The sequence below is a fragment of the Ochotona curzoniae genome, unplaced genomic scaffold, assembly GCF_017591425.1.
Source record: "Ochotona curzoniae isolate NIBS_2020 unplaced genomic scaffold, NIBS_Ocur_1.0 scaffold_4506, whole genome shotgun sequence".
Lineage (NCBI taxonomy): Eukaryota > Metazoa > Chordata > Mammalia > Lagomorpha > Ochotonidae > Ochotona > Ochotona curzoniae.
In genome coordinates, this window is record NW_024467119.1 from 30,861,166 (window position 1) to 30,883,220 (window position 22,055).

At 37.1% G+C, this 22,055-nt stretch overlaps 1 protein-coding gene across 9 annotated transcripts in view; it reads right to left on the bottom strand.

Moving 5' to 3' along the window:
* SNCA (synuclein alpha) overlaps positions 1-22,055 on the bottom strand; it is a 91,025-nt gene that overhangs the window by 41,294 nt on the left and 27,676 nt on the right. Inside the window, exon 5 of one of the 9 annotated variants that reach the window (XM_040967516.1) lies at positions 399-446. The exons of 5 other annotated variants lie outside the window; for them this stretch is intronic. In XM_040967516.1, coding sequence (XP_040823450.1) covers positions 414-446 — 33 coding nt within the window. In that variant the 3' untranslated portion in view covers positions 399-413. Of the gene's footprint in view, positions 1-398; positions 447-16,267; positions 16,288-19,399; positions 20,127-22,055 lie in introns of those variants that run through there. 3 more of the 9 variants (XM_040967515.1, XM_040967514.1, XM_040967512.1) reach the window with 3 other exon arrangements.

Sequence of the window (22,055 nt, forward strand, 5' to 3'; positions counted from 1 at the left end):
TGGATTCTGAAACATAAATACCTTCCCTTTCTCCAACTCCAAGGCCAGGACCACATTTACATTGGTGTAAATTGAGTATTTTTTTTTTACATTTGCTGAAATTTTATTGTTTATTATACTGTACATGTGCTGTGTGGATTTTATGCTCAACAGCACTTTTTAAAATTTGTCAGAGAGGACTATTTGAAGTTGCAAAAATTAAATAATGAAGTCAATAATAATGTGAGTATCATTCAGAAAGGAAAAGACATTCTAAGAAATAAAACAGAGTTTTAGATGCATATGTCACACACAAAAATCTACATAGTACATTGCCAGCAAAGGATTGAGATAGTTGTTTTCTCCAATTGAAAAAATTTTATTTGACTACAAATTTTTCTAACATAATAATCCACCCACCTCTACCCCTTCCTTCATAGTTCCACTTTCTGTAGTTTGAAATCAGTCTGCAAACACAAAATGGAAAATTGCAGAAATTTTTAAAAAGATCTATATGCTTAAATGCGTTTTGAGTGCAAGGTGGAATGCTAATGTAATCATACCTAAGACATGAATAAAGTATAACATTACCCTCCAGGAAAACCTGACAGTTTAGGTAAGACCCAACAGAGCACATGTCTTGACCCTCTCACTGGAGAAGTCAAGCTTGAGGTTACTTATTCATAGTCTCTCCAGACAAAATCCTCTAATCCATCAGGAAAGGTTTATGACACGGACAATACTCAATTCAGAGTCTTCTAACAGTCTCCTTCATAGGCTTCAAAAAAACGTATGTTTGTACTGTTACAGGTAAAACATAACAAAACTCATTACTCTAGGATGGCATCCATGATATTCTTATACTAGAAATAACCTTTAGTTAGCACAGTTCACTGAGAAATACACAGTTTCCAGTATGATGTTTAACGGTGTTTAAAGATGAATAGAGTCAAGTCTTTATCAAAGCTTTGAGAAAATATCAGTATAAAATAGGAAATGACATAAATTGAGCCATCTAGTAGATGAAATTTAAGTATTTCTAAAACTATGTGTTTATTTTATTGGAGAAACAGGAGAGAGGGAGCAAGAAGAAGGGAACGACACACACTCACACACACACACACTCACACACACACACTCACACACACACACTCACACACACACTCACACACACACACTCACACACACACACACTCACTCACTCACACACACACACACACACACACACACACACTCACACACACACAATCTTCCATCTACTTTTTAATTCACCAAATGAGTGACAGGCAGGACTGGACAGACTGAGACCAGGATGCAGGTACTAAACAGAGCTCTCCCAGGTTGGTGACACAGATGCAACTACTGGTGCCAACACTCGGTGCTCTTCAGCAGGAAGCTGGAATCCATATCCCCAGTTGATGTCTTAACAAGTACCAAATGTCTACCTTATACTGTTTCTGTAATAATATTACTTTTCAAGTTAATTAGTTATTTTAGAAAACATTTAATCAGATCATTCCAAATATGTTTACTGCAACATTTCTATGTTTTTGTGAGAAAAATATTTTTATCTAATTGTACATTTTTTTAGGTTAAAGAAACAATTTGCTTTTTGAATACTTACAAAGATAGGCAGTTTTATCAAAACATAAATACCATTTTACCAATACATAAACACATGATTAGAAAAAGAATGAATTTTTCATACAGGATTCCGGGATTAGGTAGGATTCACTTGATTTTAGTGGTCTGGGATTGTAACAGACTTTGGAGGTAATTCAGCTGGATTTATTTGTCAGATTTAATACATGTAAGAGATTGTGAAGTAAGATTTCTCTATTTTTCCATTTTCTAGACCACAGTTAAAATGAAAATCACAAGTATTGTGCTTAGTTCAAAAGCATAATCTCATCAATTCAAATACTCGAATTTCCATTTATTTAAAACAGATCCACACTTAGTCATTTTTCCACACCTCTTGCAAGCTCCTCTCACACAAATTCTTACTTTTTGAAAAATCTCTTACTTGTACTTATTTTTTATTAGAATTTCTATCTCTGAATCTGAATTCTGTACATGTCATGGATGTTTTCATTGTAAAATCCTCATTTGGTTTTCCTACTCACTTGAAACTTCATAAACAGGTCCACACTGTTCACTGACCATAAGGTGCAAAGCAGCATATAGCCATTCACAGGGACCAGTGCTGTGGCCCAGCAAGTAAAGCCACTGCCTTCAATGTTGGCATCCAATTTGGGTGCCAGTTCAAGTTCTGGCAGTTCCAGATCTCTGCCACATGCCTAGGAAAGGAGCAGAGAATGGTAAGTGCTTGTGTCCGTGTACCCATGTGGGGGACCCAGAGGAAATGCAAAGCTCCTGGCTTCAGTGTGATCTAGCCCCAGCTGTTGTGGAGAATTGCAGGGCAAACCAGAGGATGGAAAACTGACTCTTTATCCTTCCCTGTAACCTGTCTTCCAGTAAATAAATAAATCATATAAAAAGAGTGCCATTCACATCATGGTATGACCAACTTCCTAACTTTACCTCTGAGTATCCCTTGTTTTACTCTGAGCATAGTGTATAGGATATGAAGATATATTCAACAACTACGGCTCTCCATGAGCTTGTAATATAATAAGACATACCAGCAAGCTAGGGTCACAATTTGGGTAATGCAATGGCAGAACTGTGCACAGAGCCATGCAGCAAAGCAAGAGAGAGTAAACGAAGAGTCTGTGGAAAGATTTCCTGCAATGTCTACCAAAAGTCCTCCAGTGAAGGAAAGTGTTGTTTAAGAACACTTTGCAAAAGTCCTCCAGTGTAGCAAAGTTGTTCTAAGGGAAAAGAAAGCAGCAAAAGGATGAGAAAATCCTGCATAGAAACCGTTTTTTGGCACATGCATGATTTGATTACAATCTAATTCTCTGTGGTGCTGGCATCACATATGGGAGCCCATTCAAGTTTGATCTTTTCCATTCCTGATCAAATTTCCTGCTTGAGGCCAGGGAAAGCAGCAGAGGATGGCCCAAAGCCTTGAGACCCTGCACCTGTACATTTGACCCAGATGAAGCTCCTGGCTTCTAGCTTCAGACAACCCCAGCTCTGGACATTGTAGTCATTTGGGAAGTAAAGCAGTTGATGAAAGGTCTCTGTCTCTGTTTCATGTTGTCTTTCTCTGTAACTATTTCAAGTTAAACAAATACATAAATGCCAAGTTTCTGCACTTGCTTAGACTGGGTACATATGCAGGGGAAAATTGAAATCCACTCTGATATGGCATCTAGAAAGCTTCCATTGTGTATTACCTTAAATGTCGCTCCCTGCCTTACACAGATACCTCCTGGTGTGTGTGTGTGTGTGTGTGTGTGTGTGTGTGTGTGTGTGTGCATACTTGAGTGTGTGTGTGCATCTGTGTGTCTGATTTCACAGGCCTCCTGAGGAAGACCTCTTTAGAACTCCATTCATGTGGTCTGCCTCTTATTGGCAAAGCTTTATTGTAAACCTCATACATTCCTAAGGATTCTGACTTGGGCCACACAGCCTGGATGCTGGTCTTTTTGCTGCCTTGCTTTGAGATGTACAGACCAAACTGAGACATAAACGTAAAAAAGGGTAAAGGTGATCAGTATTCTGAAGAGTTCTCAGCTATCATGTCAATGTCATATAATTGTTGGCCACCAGTGCCTCAGAATCGATATCAAGTATTTCACATTCTAATTACAATAGAGGCTTTAAAATACCCAGCTGTGTAAAATCCCATTGACCAACAATATGCAATTTATTTTTCAAAATATTTCTAAATATGTTTCATGCAATGAGGAAAGTACTATCTTAAAAATTATTACACATGAGCCCCGAATGATAGAATTATTAACTTACGGAAAACAGCCTCTAAACATGACTGCTAGGTAACAGTGCATAAAAAATGATTTTCTGTAATACTCACATAGCATGTACTTCTTAATGTATTGATTGCAATTAATATATTTTAGCTTTACTAACTTATTAATTATGTCATTAAATGGCTTCAAGCAATCATTGATTAATAAATTAATCTCCCATTACCAAGGGAGATTGTAAAGACTTGAGGGCAATTAAATAGAAGTACAATAAGTGAAGGCTGAATTGATTATACTTCCTTACATAGAGATCCTCCATATGAGCCTCACATATGCCCTTGCATAAAACATAAAAATTAACAACAAATCAGTTGATTAATTAACTAAATGGCTGTAATTTGTAATAAGCTTTATACAAACAATATGTGCTGCGCAACTTAAAATATAAGTACATGATTAAAAATGTAACTAGAAATTGCTTCCTGGCTTTTACAATTGTTTAATTATGTTCATTCTACCTAAAGATACAAATATCTCCCATGTATTGATTCACTCCTCAAACGTTCCCAACAGCCAGTCTAGTCAGGAACCAGGAACACAATCCAGGCCTCCCCACTGGTGGCAGACAAGTCCTTGTGCTATCACCACCAAAGTAACAGGAAGCAGCAACCGGAAGCAGAGCCCTGGCTCTCACCCAGGCATTCTGACAGGCTGTAAGTGTCCTAGCACTGCTACCTACTGATCGAATATCCACCACAGCATCCTAGACTGAACTCAGCTCACAAAGACAAAGCCTTCCTGGACCCATCACTTGACAGGAGATATCACTCCTTCACACTGGGGGACAGCATCCCTGTGTCTGCCTCAGACATTGTGCTGCAAGCTGTGCCACCAGAGAGGATGGGGTTTCAGTACCATCCAGTAGCAATCACAGGAAAGAAATCATTGCCCAAAGCTGAGCGGAATCCTGACTGTAGCTCACGTTTAATCTTCAACAAGGGACCTTAGTTTTATATTCACACTTAGGTGACTCTGTAAGACAACAGAAGAGGATTTTACCTAATAATACCCAACCTTCCTTTTCTTCAGATTGTATGTTGACCAGATATCTTTAAAAACTCCTTCACACTTTATGTCTAACCAAGACATAATATGGAAACATTTGTAGCATTAATTTCATAAGCACAATTCCCAAAATAAATACGTTGAAACAGTGAGTTTGGTTTTTTTTTAATATGTTTTTTATGCACATAAGCAGAAATCACCTACAACTAGTACAAAACACAAATACAGTAAATGCTATCTGATTCCCTGCTCTGTTCCTTGGACTACGATTTCATTAAGTGTTCTTCAAAAATAAATACGGGGAGGGTATTACTTTTACTGTTCCGTTGCCTTTAAAATTAGTGAAATCTGCACAATAATGTGAGAATTGGTGTGATCTAGGGGGAAAAAAAAAACCTTTTTGAGAACAGATGGTTAATAAGTTTAACACAGCAAACACATTCAAGGTTAATGACCTACATGCTGAAATAGTTTTAATTTTTAAATTCTATTACCAATTGAAAATGTCTTACTTCAGCTGAACAACACAGGAATATTTTTTAAGTGTGTTTTATACCATTGCAAAGCTCTCCAGCTGCTGGTTATCTGTAGCAACAGAGAACTCAGAGTGGAAGATTTCTCTTTTTTTATTAGAAGTATCCCTATGCAACTGCTTGTTTCTGCACACACAAGAAAATATGATTTGCTATGGCAATTCCTTATACCTGAGGGTTTTATTTCCCTAGATGTAGGTCATTCTATTTAACTCCAAGTCTCCTTCAAGTATGGACATCTAACAGTTAAATTAACAGTGACATTAACAGTTGTTAATAATCTACCAATCAAAGGATACTTACGGCTCCTATAACTTTGAAAAATCAGGCTACAGTTAAAGTTATAAACAAAATATTCATATTTTGAAGATATTAATGGGAGTTCCATGTTCAAGTTATTTGATACATTCCAACAAGGAACAGAAAACACAGATACATTGGGTCTGCAGTATGTTTTCAAATATTATTTTTTAACAGAGGTTACTTGAGAAAACACACAATTCCTCACAATCATTACAAAAGTATTGGAGTGGCTCACACACACTCTTACCTGAGCTAGACAGCCTCATAGTATCACCTATTACTGTTCCTTTACTCAAGTGAATGGATCATTGGATATCAAGCCAAATAAGTAGTGCTTCCACACCAAGTTTGGAGTTAATATAAATATACATTTTGGATGATAAAAGAGGCATGTTGTATTTATCAGGTGCCAAACCTGAGTCTAGTTATGGCTGTGCTATTTCAAGACCATTTTTTATTCATATGTGTGATATATAAATAGAATTTAATCATTGCATTGTTTTTAACTTCCATAACTGTAACAAATAAAACTTTTAACCATCTCTTTAAAAGGAGTAAATATAATATTTCCCCCTAAATCTTGAAAGTCCAAAAGCTATCAAGAGTGCTAAGACAATTCTTTAACCCCAGTTACTCCATGCAAAAGTAGCAATAGACCAAGGACCTCTTAGAGCACATCCTACGACAAGCAGCATGCAAGCCTTCTGGCAGTCTATAGCACCCAAAAGTCAAATCACCAAACTTGCCATTTTCTTAGAATCTCAATGTTATCTTTAAATTTTTAATTTTTAAAATAAAAAAATTGAAAATTCTCAAAAAAAAAAGGGGGGGGTGTGGGTCTTGAGCCTGCCACAATGACTCAGTGGCTAAATCCTCAGTACACAAGAGTCTAAATCCCATTTGGGTGCTGATTCACGGCTGCTCCATTTCCCATCCATCTCCCTGCTTATGGCCTGGAAAATCAGCAGAGGATGGTCCAAAACCTGCACCTATGTGAGAGACGCAGAAAAAACTCCTGGCTCCTGACTTCAGATTGGCTCAACTTCAGGCATTGTGGCCATTTGTGGATTGAACCAGCAGATTGAAGATCATTCTCTCTGTCTCTGCTTTCTCTGTAAATTTAATCTGCCTTTATAACTAAATAAAAAGTCTTTAAAATGTGGGTTCATAAATATACACATTTCTAAGCAAATTACTTTTTAAAAAATACAACCCATGCCTGTAGGATGGGAGGGGCAATAAAATTATTTATAGTATTCATATTGTGAGACTGGAACTAAAGTAAGAGCTAAGAAGTACTAAAGTGTGCTGAGTGATAGATGAATCAAGAGAACAGTGTGCTAAGCAGTAAGTAAATAGTACTACAATGATAGTAATAAGAAATAGTATTAGGGAGTAGGATTAAGAAATACTAGTTCAATACTAAATGAATGTCTAGCAATAAAGAAAATAAAGCTAACTTTGGCTTCTGCAATGAGAGCTTCACTTGCTGCAAGGGGAACCAAGGTAAAGCCGTGACAGGCCTTGGGTAGGTCCTAGACAGGCTAGGCCTAAGTTTTACTTCCTAGAATTGAGATACTCACTTCCCTGAAGTGGGCTGCCACATACCCTAGACAGAGCCGACCAATCAGAGGAGACTTGAAAGGTCCCTACTTCACCAGGTGGTCATGGCAAAGAGGCTGACCACTGGGGGTGGGCACAGATAAGAGAGACCGACCACCAGAGAAGTCATGGGTAATAGAAACTGACCAGTTACCATCTTGCCAATGCCTGTTTGTAGAGTCAATGGCCATTCCTAGAATTGCACCCCAAACCCTACATGAACTATGCAAAATGTATGGTCAGGTCCTTGTCGAGACTCCACTACGTGGGATGAGACTTGAACCCTAGCGCGCTAGCAATAAAGTTACTTTGCTTTTGTATTATCTCATGTGGAACTGCTCTGTTCAAGGCAGTGGGATAAAATCCGATGCAACAGTATGAGACATACAAGGTTAATTCAAAAAAGTTCACTGAGAGTGAATACTATATTTCAATTCCATGTTTCTGTGAACTTTTTGAAGTACTCTTATATATCCTTTCCCAATGCCTGTATTTAAAATTGTTTAAGCCTTCCATACGTAACACTAAACAACATTATAATAAAATATGCAATTTAGATTTTATCATGTCATCTTTGAGTCAATGTTAGGTAAAGAAACAGTCAAAGTGTCCAATAATGATTTATGGTACAGCAATAACAGCATACAATCCACAAACACAAAATATTAGGAGTTAAAGGTCAAGGTTAGAAAGATGCAAGTAAATATATTATGACAGAAAACACATCATACCATGGCAGATTGTCAGAAACTCAATTTGAGGCCAAACCAATAGGAGTTAATTATGAACTGAATCAATAGATGGATGCTTGCAGCTGGGGGTCATTTTGTCACTTGGCATTAGTCAACCAGATTTTTAGAATATGCTCTGAGACATGTTTCACTCTTTGAGTACATGGATTCCAATATGGAGTATATGAAAACAAAAAGCTCAGATTGTCACATTAAGAAAGGAAAAGAGCACTTGAAATTCTCCTTTTGAAGAAAATTTGTATTTGACATGACATAATATTTCTATCAGGGAACAGATAAATCTTGCCTTGGAGTGGAAGAAAACATCTATGTTGCATGCAATCACAGTCATGTATCTTGCAGATCAAGGAGAGGGGATAATCACAAATTTAAAATAAATAAAACAAAATCTTCAAGGATGGGCTGCAAACAGGGAAAGAGGAGGCTGTAGTCCCACTACTAAAAATATGAAACAAATTAATGACATGGACATCATCAGAAGAAAAAGTGTCCAACAATCTCAGAATATGAGACTTTATAATAATGAAATTCCAGCACTAGGGAAAACAATCGTTGTTTTATTACTGCTTTCCTACCACTTGCAGTTTCAATACAATGGACAAGCTAGTTAATTACTCTGGCTGTAAAATGTAAGAATGTTGTAGAACAACAACACACAAAAAAAAGATTGATCCTACAAATCATACAATACAGGTTAGGAGATGTAGTGTCAAAATACTATAGTTTTTGAATAAATAAGCTACTGTAGGGTTAACATTGTAGTGTGTTCATTGTGCTTCTGTCTCTTCTTTTGCTCTTGGTCATTGTACTTTCGGTTAGCAAAGTCTTTTCCTAAGGGAAGGATTTCTAAGCTGTGTTACCCACAGGTCTACAGTTTGATTTTATTTATTGTGTTGGGAATCCAGTTCTTTGTTTGCAATCACTTGTGCCACTCCCTCCATCGAGCTTCAGGTCTCTGCTCTTGTGTTAGACTTCTACATGGTCTCCATAGCTCCAGCTCCAGACTCACCACTCTCCACCTCCTGTGACTCCATGCTAAGGCTGCACTATTGTCTGTACTTCCTCCCACCTGCAGTTCTCAGGATTAGGGAGACACCATGTGTCCTAAATACCTAGCTTGTTTGATTTTGCCAAAACCTGCTGACCATTAGGTCTGAGAGCCCTCCAGACCTATTTTGATCTGTAGGATGCCAACGTTGGTGTTATTTGCCCTGTGGGACCAGTGCAATGCACTGAGTTGGAAGTAAGTTCACTTCCAGGTCACCACAAGCACAGCTCAGTGTTGTCCGTGCAATCCCACAGCCTTTGCCACACTGTACAAAATGACGCCTGATGTGCTGCTTGTAGAGCTCTTAATCTGCTGACCATTAGGTCTAAGGGCCACCCAGACCTATTTTGGGTGGATCTGGTAGGATGCCATGTGAGTGCAATGCACCGAGCCAGAAATGAGCTCTCTCCCAGCTCCTATCCCATAGACTTTGCCTTTCTACACAAAATGGCACCTGATGTGGCTCTGGTTGGAGTCTGGACAGGAAATCCACCTTGTTCCTGCACCATCTGTTTTGGATTTGCTGCTCTCTCTGCTCCTGGTTGAATCATACAAATCAGCAGGATGGGCAGTTCTTTGCTTGAGTTTATTTGCTGAGCACCCGATATGCTCCCCTTCCCACCTGGCTGCTGGTAGAGCTCTAGTCATCGGTGAACCTCAGATTCCTGCTAGCTGAATGCCATTAGGGTATTTGGGCAGTGCAATACAATACCAATGTCTCTGCTGCTCTCCAGTGCCCTTCTTCCATTAGTCTGATTGTCCCATTTCCTGGAATGTGCCCTCTCTTTGCTTCAGGTGGTTAATGATTCTCCATCTGTTTAAATGTCTCCTTACCCTACTCCACCATCTTGGTTTTTGTCCTGTATTTTAAAACTCTGTCTGATATTACTGGAAAAATATATGTAATATGTTTAATTGAAAGACAGTGGACTGAAACATTTATCAAAAATTTTTTTTTACTTAAGAGATATTAGAAAACCTATATAACCTGAAACTGAATCTCATTGAATGAGTTGAATATTTGTCAAAACTTACCATTAGTAATAAAACATGCAACATTTACCATTTGTAAAGTTGTATTTCAGATTTCCAGTTTCATACCATAATAAGTGTTATGGTACTCAAGGATGTATGCACACATATGTGTATACATACTATATTTCAATAACTCCCTATTATACATAATATTTTGAATGATACAAAAAAAGGTAACAGAGCTCTTAAATTATATGCTATTGACTATCATTCCTAAATTATTTCAATAGGACAAATTTGCTCCACTGACCCTGAAAAATTATATACAGATATTTGATTTTTAAATTTTATTTTATTACTTCATTTTATGACACAGTTTCATTGGCTCTGGGATTCCCCCAAGCACTCCCCCCATATGGAATTCCCACATATAGTACAGTAGTACAGTTCATAACCACCCATGATTCCTTCATTGCGGGCATAGACCATGCAGAGAGTCCAGTATCTTATTGTCCAGAAAAACTCAACAGTTTCATTGAGAGGCCATCCTTGGTCTGAAAGTAGAGCTGGCAGAATATCATCCCTTCCTATAAAAAGCCACTACACATCTACAACAAGAGGAAGAAATATGGAAACTAACAACATCGTGAGGTTAATTGACATGGTATTGAGTGACCAATATGTTAGAAAATGCAAGTTCTTAACCACATCCTGTAACTACTTCATTGACATCTCAACTTAGTATATACACAACTGGTTGCTATAAAACTTAAACTGGTTGTAGGGTACTATTTAGCTGTCTTTTGTCTATCTTCATTTTTATATTTAGCAGCTTATAGTATTCAAGTGTGATTTTTGCTGAACTTTACAAGTTTTAGGATAGTCCAAACAGGCTTATAACTCTAACAAGCCATGTGTTAATGATTGAGGAGCAGAACAATTTTAGGAGGGGTGTGCAGAGAAATTTTCAATGCCTTGGTGAGGAGTAACTGATCTTTGTGTCCTACCTAGTAAGGTATATGGGAGTCCAAGCTGACTTTTTCCTGTCTGTCCAAAGCTTTCCTTATTGGTCTCTGTCTGTCTATCTGATCTAATTTTGGGGGCTCCAGCACAACTCTGATGGTCATCGCAAGAGAGCATGCGGAACCAAAGTTGGAACTAAATAAGGACCATAGAAAGCTCCTTTCCTGAATCCCAAAGAAAGTTTACTGTCGTTCTGTTCGTCGTATCTATTTGTTATGTTCATCTACTTGAAAGGAAGAACCACAGAGACAAAGGCAAAAATAAAGATATTCCACCCTCTGGTTCACTTTCCAAATGTCCCAAACAGCCAGAGCTGTGTCATACTAAAACCAGAAGCCTGATACTCCACCAAGGTCTTTCACATGGGTGCCAGGGCACCGGCATTGGACCTTTTACTGCCTCTCAGTATGCATATGTAGGAACCTCAACTGGAAGTGGAGTAGCTATGGCCAGAATCAGTGCTCCAATAAGGGTTGCAGGCATCCCAAGCAGTAACATAACTGGTACACCTCAGCACCTACCTATCCCCAAAATATTTCATATTACTGATAAGTGAAATTTATCCAGCAAAGTCACATGATCTCATAGGTATTGCAACAGTTAGCAGCAGATTTGAGACTCAACTCCATGCTGACTCTCCTGAAATAAAACCATCGGGACACTCTTTAGACCATGCTTTCCCAGTAGGACTCATGGTTTGCCCTGCAATTTCTTGCATATACAAATAGGTGTGTGTAATTGTGAATGAACGCATTAGTTTTATTATTCTTTTAAATAAAAAGGGAGACAGTGTAAATAGATTATACTATAGCCAAACAGGATGTGTTACACAGTCACATATCACCTCTTACATAATACATTTCAAGTTAAGTATCTTCTCAAGAATTTTATCTTGTTCAGATTAATCCCCCATTAGAAGTCAGAAAGTTGTGTGATGCTTTTATAGAAACTGGAAACTGCACATTCACAACATCCTAAAATATCACTAAATCAGTGAATTAAATGCAGTGCAAAATAAAAGCTATTGAAGCACTAGAGAGAAGCCAAAGCTTTTTCATAAATGAACTTTACTTACCAAAATGATGCTTGTGGCTTCTTTTAAGAAAGCAAGGACAAATGGGAGTAGAAAGAACTTAGATACAAGAAATAAAATTGTAAACTAATATTCATCGAGACATCAAATGCTTTTCTGGCTCCTGGTGCTACAAGTCAATTATTTCCAAGAAGCCAGGGTCAAGCTGGTACACAAGCTGTACATTAATTACTTGAAAAAATTCCCAGTAGAGCAGGATCTAAAAATATTTCAGTGAAGATAGAATATAGATTAGTTACAATAATGATGAGCTAGCAAAAACAAACAAACAAACAAACAAAAAACCTCATGTCAAAAACACATTCATTAATAAAAACCAAATGGTCTGTTGCAAACAGAGTGCTAAGGAAATCTGTGACACAAATGGACCTCTCCTCACTTTTGGCCACAACTTCACTTTTGGCCAGATCAATCTTCATACTCAAGTCCATGCAAAGCTGACAACATGATTAGTTGGTTGTGCAAAGTATAACATTTGCATTGCTAACATGTTCTATTCTTGTCATGGTTGTAAAATCACAGTCCTTATGCCTGAATGTTAGCAAGTACAAGTATGCTTAAATATAGAAAAGCCAGACTAAAAAGTTGACAACTGTTTTTAACCATAAAAAGAAAGTGCTCAACCCCAAACACCTTCTACATCTCCACTGCACACTAACATTCAAACATAATGATTAAGTCTCCCACAGAAATGGATTGCTAAGCCAGATTCAGGAATGTATGCTTTGACTTCAGTGCACTAACCCTATGGAGACATGATTCTATACTACATAACATTCTTTGGGAACTCATAGTAGCTATTTTTTTTTTTTACAATATTTTTATGCTCATTACTTGGTTCAGTGCTGATTAAATAAAATGTGTTCAGAGCTCATTGGCTGAAGAGAAGGGAATCCCCTTCTAGTTGACACTAGAAGGCCTAGTAACAACCGTGGCAGAGTTTATAGCAGGCCATACGTAATGTTCTCCCTTTGTCATGGATTGTGGCTTTGTTCTACATTTGCCAGTTGACCTTGAGTTGATCATGGGCAGTATCTAATGGCCTAAGAACGGACACACTGTATAATTGCTCAAATTAGGGTTGGGAGGGCCTGCCTCCTAGCTGATGGTGCAGCAGTACAGCGCAAGGTAGCAGGGTTCCTTAGTTATCCTATGGAAGAAACTCACCCATCTAGTCAAAATATAAGCCGTGGGCTTAGGAGAATGAAAAAGATATTTGTGTGAATATTTATATAGAAACTTATCCTATGACGTCTAATATACAGAATCTCAGTATATATTCCCTTCATTAATTCATTTAATAGCTTTTAGTTTTTAAAAAGAATCTAAATATATTAAAATGATATAAAAACTGTGAAAACAGTAATATGGTTCTTGATATCCCCATTATCTAGAAGATATAATCATTGTATGTTTACCTCTCTCGTTTCCCTGTCCAACATACACGTCCATACATATACATGTAATTGTATATATATACATATATGTATAATGTAGATATAATCATGTATATGTATCTGTACATTTCTGGCATTGATTGTACATTGATGGTAACTTCTTTATATGTGTTTCTCCAAACAAGCATGTATCTGCATGACAAAAGTAATGGGGGGAGAAGAATGAAAAGAGTAACAAGCCGAGACAGAGGCCAATGGAACGAACAATGATGGAAAGACAATTTCAGCAGTAGCCTATTTGAATAACAGGATCCTAATTTTGAGACAATGTCTCCTCTGAATATATGTGTACACGCATTCACATACACAATCTACTAACTGGAACAATGCAAGCCAGTTCAAAACAATGATCATTGTTGAATAATTCCTTTGATTCAATGTTTTATAGCATGTTTCCTGACATCATAGAGAACAAACTGACTGCACATATATATGAGTGTGTCTTCAAACATTTCATGAAAGAGAGGTATTACAAAAAGCCCATGGATGGATTTTTTAAGTTTGTAGCAACATAAACAATTTTTGTTCCATTTTTGTACATACTGTTTGAGCTTTGTTTTATGAAATGCTTTGGTACAAGACTGCTATAAAAGATTGATGTGCTAGGTAATATTTGTATCTTCTCTCTCTCCTCTGTCAAGAGGCATAGCTGAATAATTGAGACAGCTCAGCATATCGTATGGAAAAGTCTCTTGCAAAGTAAAGGTCAAAGATTAAGTAGGATAGCCATTGAGTTAATCTTCAATTTTCTGAAGAGGAATTGTCCTCAGTCAAAACAAAAGTCATTGGTACACTGCTCTCAAATATTGTGCTCTGATATAAAGATTGCAAGTTGCTGATTTCCTTTGGTGCTTTTTTCTGCCTCAGAAGTATAAATTAATAGCTTTGCATGGTTGACATTTAATAAAGGATGAGAAATGAAGGATGTGCTTCCCCTTCCGCAAAGCAAATCCAGAATAAAACCCCTTAAGCTTGTTTTCCTTCTGGGTCAAGACCATACAGACTGGTGAGATGCTCTAATCCAATTGCCCTAAAAGTTGATGATATTGTGGACCAAAATCATACTAATTACAATCGTCTTGTAAATACACCTACGCTGATTTTCTTATTTCAATGTATAATGGAATTTGTTCCTACAGGTTAAAAAAAAAAGTTCTCCAACCAGCAATTTTGATTCAGCTACCTTTAACCATGAATAATCTAAATTGCTTTCATTTGAAAAAATACAAAGAGCTTCCCAACTTCAAAAGATAACCCTTTCCAACTTACACTAAACAGATTATAACAATTTCTCACTTTTGAATGATTTGTGTTGGGCTGTTTCTGAACCAGAGTGGCCCCAGAAAATGAAGAACAGCAAGGAAGCTGGGATCTGGGTACTTCTGCCTAATACATGATTCCTCCGTAAGGATATTTGTGCCAGGACTTCCTCAGAACCACATTGCTGTGTAAAACTGCTCTTATCTATTTCTCATTTTCCTTCCTTCTCCCTCCACTGGTAGAGATACCGAAAGTGCATGTTGAGTGAATATTTTATTTTGATTGGGAGGGGCGCTTTTTGTTTTATGTTTGTTTATGTTTGTTTTATTGTCCTAAAGACATCTCTTGCAATTCTAATGGCATTTAAGGATTATCCCTCTAGATAACTGAATTAACATCTCCAGCTCTAGTAACTATTGATCTGGTTGTCGATGAGATTTGTCTCTCCAGGATTTAAGTGAGTTATCAGTTGTTCCAGTGTTCTTTCACACAGCATGATAATCAGATGCTCATTTCATTTTTATTGCAAAGCAGTATTCCATTGTATGATTATAGTAGGGGATTGTATTATTAAAAAGCTGCATACTGGCCCTTGTTTATTATCAATTAGAGCTTAAGAGTAAAGTTCCCATGAACAATACAAGTCACTGTACAGAAACATCATATATTTCCATTATCCTTGGGTCACTACTGTGGAGAATCGCTGCCTCTGATAAAGTGTATATTCAATTTTATAGAAAACTGAATTATTGCCCAAAGTTTTTGTGACATTTTATTATCTCACCCAAGTATCTGAGGATCCTAGTTCTATTACATTCTTAACACACTGATAATAATGGTCTCTTTACTTTCACCTGCCATGGAATAAAGAATCTAATTTTGTCTTCCATTGTATTTCCCTAATGACCAATAATTTTAAGCATTATATTTCTTTTATACAGTTAAGAATCTTCTTTACTGAGTTGGGCAAATTCTTTATATATATTCATCATGTAAATTCTTTGCCATATAGTTTGTTTATATTCTCTCCCTACCATATCTTGCCTTTTTAATTTACTGATTTCTTTTGAAATCATGCCATGTTTCATAGGAGATAGTAGTGTGGACTTTCATATTCCATTTATTTATTTTTTAAAAAGATTTATTCACTCATATTGCAAAGTCAGATAGATATATTGAGAGGAGGAGAAACATGAAGAACTTTTGTCCGATGATTCACTCCCCAAGTAACCACAATGACCGCTACTGCGCCAATCCAAAGCCAGGAGCCAGGAACTTCCTCCAAGTCTCCCATGCAGGTGCAGGGTCCTAAGGCTTTGGGCCATCCTCCACTGCTTTCCCAGGCCACAAGCAGGGAACTGGATGGGAACCAGGACTGTCAGGATTAGAACCAGCACCCATATGGGATCCCTGCATGTTCAAGGCGAGGACTTTAGCCACTAGGCCACCGTGCTGGGCCCTCCATTTATTGATATACATGAGGATGGAAAATTACAGTACAAAGTTATAGGAGATGTTTCCCAGAGTGTCACTGTTCAATCCCTACCTTGTCAGTTAGGAAATCATGGTCACAAGAGTCATACTGTACCTTCACAGCTTGAGATGGCCCTTGTTATCTCCAGTATCTCTCCTCTAACATTCTCTCTCCCCCTTCTTTCTTTTGATCTCACATTAAACCTACATCCCCTGCTCATATCCCATTTATGCCTAGTGGTGAAATGGTAACCATGGTTCCAATGTCTCTGAAGCTGTCATATTATTCCCTGTATTTAACCATGTGCAAGCTTTCATAATTAGCCCCTTCATATAGTCTCCTGAAATTACCTGATTTCTGCTCACCATCTGCTGCCTAAAAGAATTATAATTGATATAATTGATACATGGTGAGGATATATAAAAACATTTACAGAGAGACAAAATAGCATAGAGATTTTTTTGAAATATCAGCTCTAAATATTAGGAACTTCAGTGAATACTGCTTTATAATAATCACTTATTGATATTTTATTTTTTTTACAACTTGGGTTGGCCAGTGAAAGTCAGCTACGAATAACTAGATCATTAAAAGATACTTACTTGCCCCTATTGGTCTCATGTAAATTTGAGATATGAATTTATTACAAGGTGGCATGTTAGTAGAACTGTAAAATAGCACTGCATTCAAGTAAAGATATTAGGATTGCAATGAAATGAGACTGGGTCTGTAGGATGCATAGGAGGGAAACGGGAACCTGTTTCTGTATTTTGTTGTCTCGCTGAAGAAATAAGCAGTGAGGTAAAAATAGTTGTTTATATGTTCATTTACTCATGGATTCCTCATGGACTCAATCAACTTGGGGGGTCTTACTACTTCGGAGGGGTATTGACTGAGTTACAGACTATGGAAGATTCAAGAGTGGGTAAATATGAACTTAAGCTGAGGATGATGAAGCAGTGAAATTTGTAAGTGAAAATGGAATGCTAAATCGCAAAGGTCACAGAGAATATTTCCTCACTGCCTTAGCAAGGGGCCATATAATGGGCCCACAATAATTATGTATCGGATGTGTGGTTAAATAACATGGGAAGGAAGGAAGGATGAGTAAGTCTTACAGCTGCGTGACAGAGCAGTGTGGAAGCAGTCAGTGGCACACACTTTCCTGAGTTTCTCATTGCACTCCTAGCATATTCTTATCTACATCCATCTTCAGCGACCAAACAAAATGTTAAGGACTCTATTCACACTAACTTCAAAATGAATACATTAATTAAGGATTATTTTGAAATATTAATAGTTTCCTCACAAATTCTAATTTCAGTATGTTATGGCCAATCTTACTAAAGTAGAACATTCCGATAATGGGTAGGATAGTAGGAGTGTGGTGCTACAAGTGCATTAAATCTGTGCTTTATGTCTTTTCAGTAGACTATACTTCAAAAGAAGCTTTAGGTCCACAGAATAATGTCACAGGAAATACGCAGTTCCCCTCCACCACCTTCCCCTCAGTTTTCCAATCCCACTATTACCATCTTGCAATAGTATGATATATTACTAATACTGATGAACCAATGTGACACATTGTAACTGACATGCACCATTTACTTCAGAGTTCTTTGTGTTGTATACAGCTGTGGGTTTTAACAAAACCATTACTATCTTGTACCCATCATTACAGTGTCAAAGAGAATAATTTTACTGCCTTAAATATAACTTGGACTCCACTAATTCATTCCTACGTCATTCCACATGGCCCTCGGAGCCACAGAATTTTTCTTGTTTCCTCAGCTTTATCCTTTTTATAATGTTATATAATTGGAATCATGCTATATGTATCCCTTTTAGATTGGCTTATTTTACTTTGAAATATGTATTTAAGCTGCTTCCATGTGTTTTTGTAGTTTGATAGCTCATTTCTTTATATCACTGAATAATATTCCATTAAGTGGCTATGCCACATTTGTTTATCCAATCACCTATTTAAGAACACGTTGTCTGCTTCCAAGTTTTGGAAACTATGAATAAAGCTGTTATAAACATCCCGGAGCAGGTTTCTATGCAGGCATAAGTTTCCAATTCATTTGGGTAAGTAGCAAGAGCATGATGGTTTGATCATATGGTTTTGCTTTGTTAAGAAGCTGCCAGACTACTTTTCAAAGACTCTGGACCATTTTGTAGCCCCACCAAAGAGAGTGCCTGTTGCTCCACATTTGTACCAGCATGTGGTACTGTTAGTGCTTTGGTGCCTTTCAGGCAGATAATAAACATGCAATCAGCTTTACAATGATTTAGATATGTGGAGGCTCTACTTTTCCATTGCTAAAGAAATATGTTGAGACTGGAGATACTTCATATGTCAAAAAAACACCCTTCTATGTAATTAAATTCTTAAAAACCTACTAACATGCTTTACATGTACAGTTTTGTGGGACATATGCATTATTTGATTGCATATATGGAAGGATCAAACAGGCAATCAGCATCTCTACCTTCCCATCCAAACTCCCATGTTTCACAGCATTCCAGCTCCTCTTCCTTTCAAGGTCCATTTTCACATTTGTACTAAACATAAAAGTTTTGCAAATATTTACCCATAAGTCACTGTTGGCAACTTAATTGTTAGCAATTCTGGGCACAATTCTGAAACAGAGATGCATGAAATTATTGAAACATTGGGAATTTTCCTGGATGATGTAATTGTTCCTAAAAGGCATTGGGGTAATCAATGAAGTTGAAATTAGCTGATTTCAGTTTATTGCTTTTAATTCACTCAACAGTCATGGGACTATGGTTCAACTGAGTGTTGAAGGCTTTAGACATTAAATTATCTGAAATTTAGAAGTCAATATTTTTCATGCACTTTCGCATGAACCTGCTTTAAATACTAACACAGTTACTAATACTAATCATAAGAATTTGGTTGTGGTATGTATTTGAAATCATGAAGAGAACTTGAAAATCACAAAGCACTATGTAAATGGTAAAGTCATATCATATCAGTTATAATATTTACTGTAAAGAGTTTGTACAGTTTGGCAGATAAGCCTACAGGCAAGCAAATTGCCATTTAATGAGCACTGGAGGTGAGGTACATCAGAACCAAGGAGGAACAGGACAAAGTCATGTTCTTTGGCGAAAGTTCAGAGATTACAGTTTATCCATGTAACCACTACATTTCTAAGACATGAATATCATTATTCTCACTTCATACAGATGATCATTCTAACTGAATAATGATGCAGGTTTTTCATGATCACAAAGATAGTATAATTCCAGTCACAGAAAATTGGAGAAAACTATGGATCTTTAGGGGTCATTTTTAGAGTTCAGGTTTTTAGAAATCAAAATACACCACACACAGTCAAGGACCCCATGACTTACTGATGCTACTAACATATGGGATCTCTTTGAACAGGGACCCATATGCACAGGATTCCTATTGACTCAAGAATTAGTTGTACACCCCATCACTGGGCTCAAAGTTCTATTTTATTCATTTTTTCTTTTGGGAAAAAAAAAGGAATACAACAGTCACCCTGTTCTTTCTGTGACCTTCAGAACCATGTAAGATTGAGTGCAGTATTGAGAAAAACCTGTGGCAGATTTAGTGTCCTCTGTTTTACCTTCAGGATCTCCCAGAAAAGACTTGGAATGATTCCAGCTGAGGAGAAGAAGACATTGAGCTAGTATCTGAAACCATCTGAGGATCGATTCCTTTAGCTTTTCTCACATTTAAGATGGGAATGAGACGAGAGAGAAGTCATAACACTGCTACTCAGAGATGCTGTGTTTCTTTCTCCTATGTTTCTATTCTCCTTTCAGAATATTTCTTACTCATTCTTGTATCTTGCATTTTCTCTTAGTAGGTTGCATGGCACAATTCATTACATTATTTGTTGAATATTACAAGCAACAGAAGATTTATGCTAGAACGTATTAGATTAACTGTGGGCTCATGTATTTTCTTTATTTTGCTATAAGATTGCTCTTAGATTTGTCTCTAGTTTTCTAGATTCATAATTCTAACATTCTGCTGTTTAAGTGTATTACAGCATTGTAGGTATAGGCAAAGGTATAAAATCAAATATCATAATTTATTTTTATTCGAATGGCAGATTTAGAGAGAAGGAAAGACAGAAAGCTCTTCCATCCACTGATCCACCCCCCGTATGGGATGTCAGTGCAGGCAGGTGGAGGATTAGCCACTGTTCTGGGCCTTGTAAGAATTTTATTTGATGGTATCTTAGGTTCACCTTCAACCCTTACTCAAAATGCAATGTTTCAAAAGAGTGAAAATGAAAAATAGAAGTGAATTTCTAGTTTATATTACCAAGGATCTGAAATGGGTAGATAAAAGATAACCAGATCAGTATCTGTACAAAATTACTGACTGGTTCAGCTTGTGTGACATACACATGACTGAAACCCAACAGTGACATTCATGGAAGCAAATGGTAAATGGTTAATATTAGCTACACATATTATAGCAGTGACATTAACTTACGCCACAGTGAAATATGTTAGAAAACAATCTATCTACAATCAGGTAAAACCTCAATTTTTTTTAGTAGAGATTCCAGTAAAGTTTTTGTTTCAAAGGCAAAATACAGAAAAAAAAAATAACCTGTCCATTATTTCACTCCTCAAATGACTGCAGTGGCTGTGCCTGGGACAATGCAAAGCTAGGAAGCAGTAATATTACTTAGGTCTCCTGTGTAGCCATCTACATAGGAGTACATCACCACTGCATCTCAACCTGCACATTAGAACCTAGAATCAGGAAAGGAGCTGGGATGCAAATAATGTTGGAAGCAAGTACTTGACTGACAGGCCAAATGCACACCCTCATTTCAAACATGAAAAACATACGCTCTAAGGTAACAAGTCAATTCTTTAAAAATCTAATAAATCAATATTCTGGAAAGGAACATGTAGAAAATGCATTTAAAATCATTTTCAAAACTGCGGGAGTTGTTCTTAGTAACATAAAAACCAGGTGGATAAACAATTTGGGCAAGAAAAATATAGGATATACTGGAATGAAAATGGGGAAGTATGCACGAAAAACACTAGATGAATACAAATTTTCAACAGCCTATTTTATGAGACTTTCAAAAGTAACTCCAAAAGAATGATGACAACAAAAGCCTTGTATGTTTATTTGGCTAATTCGGCTTCAGTTGAAAGTTTGAGTAGAGACATATGTTTGGCCTAGCAGTTGAGACACCCACATACCTAGCAGAGTGCCTGAGTTCAAGTTCTGGATCTGCTCCAAATTCTAGCTTGAAAGACAAGACTCTGAGAGGCAGCAGGTGTTGGCTGGAGTAATTAGGTTTCTGTCACCTAGGTGGCCAAGAATGAGCTCTGGGACCACTGGTCCTCTGACTGTTGTAGGGATCTGGATAAAGAACCAACAAATGGAAATTCCCTCTGTCTGTCACTCTCTGTGTTTCTCAAAATTAAGCAGGAATCATAATAAAACTAAGATTTATCGAGAACTGAAAATTGGAAGCCAAAATAATTCTATACAAAATATAATCAGTGTATCAAGCAAAATTTGGCTTATAGATTCATATAACTGATTTTCAATATTTTAATATAGTAAAAGGTATTAATTCCAAGAAAATATCCAACACACCTAAGAGGAAA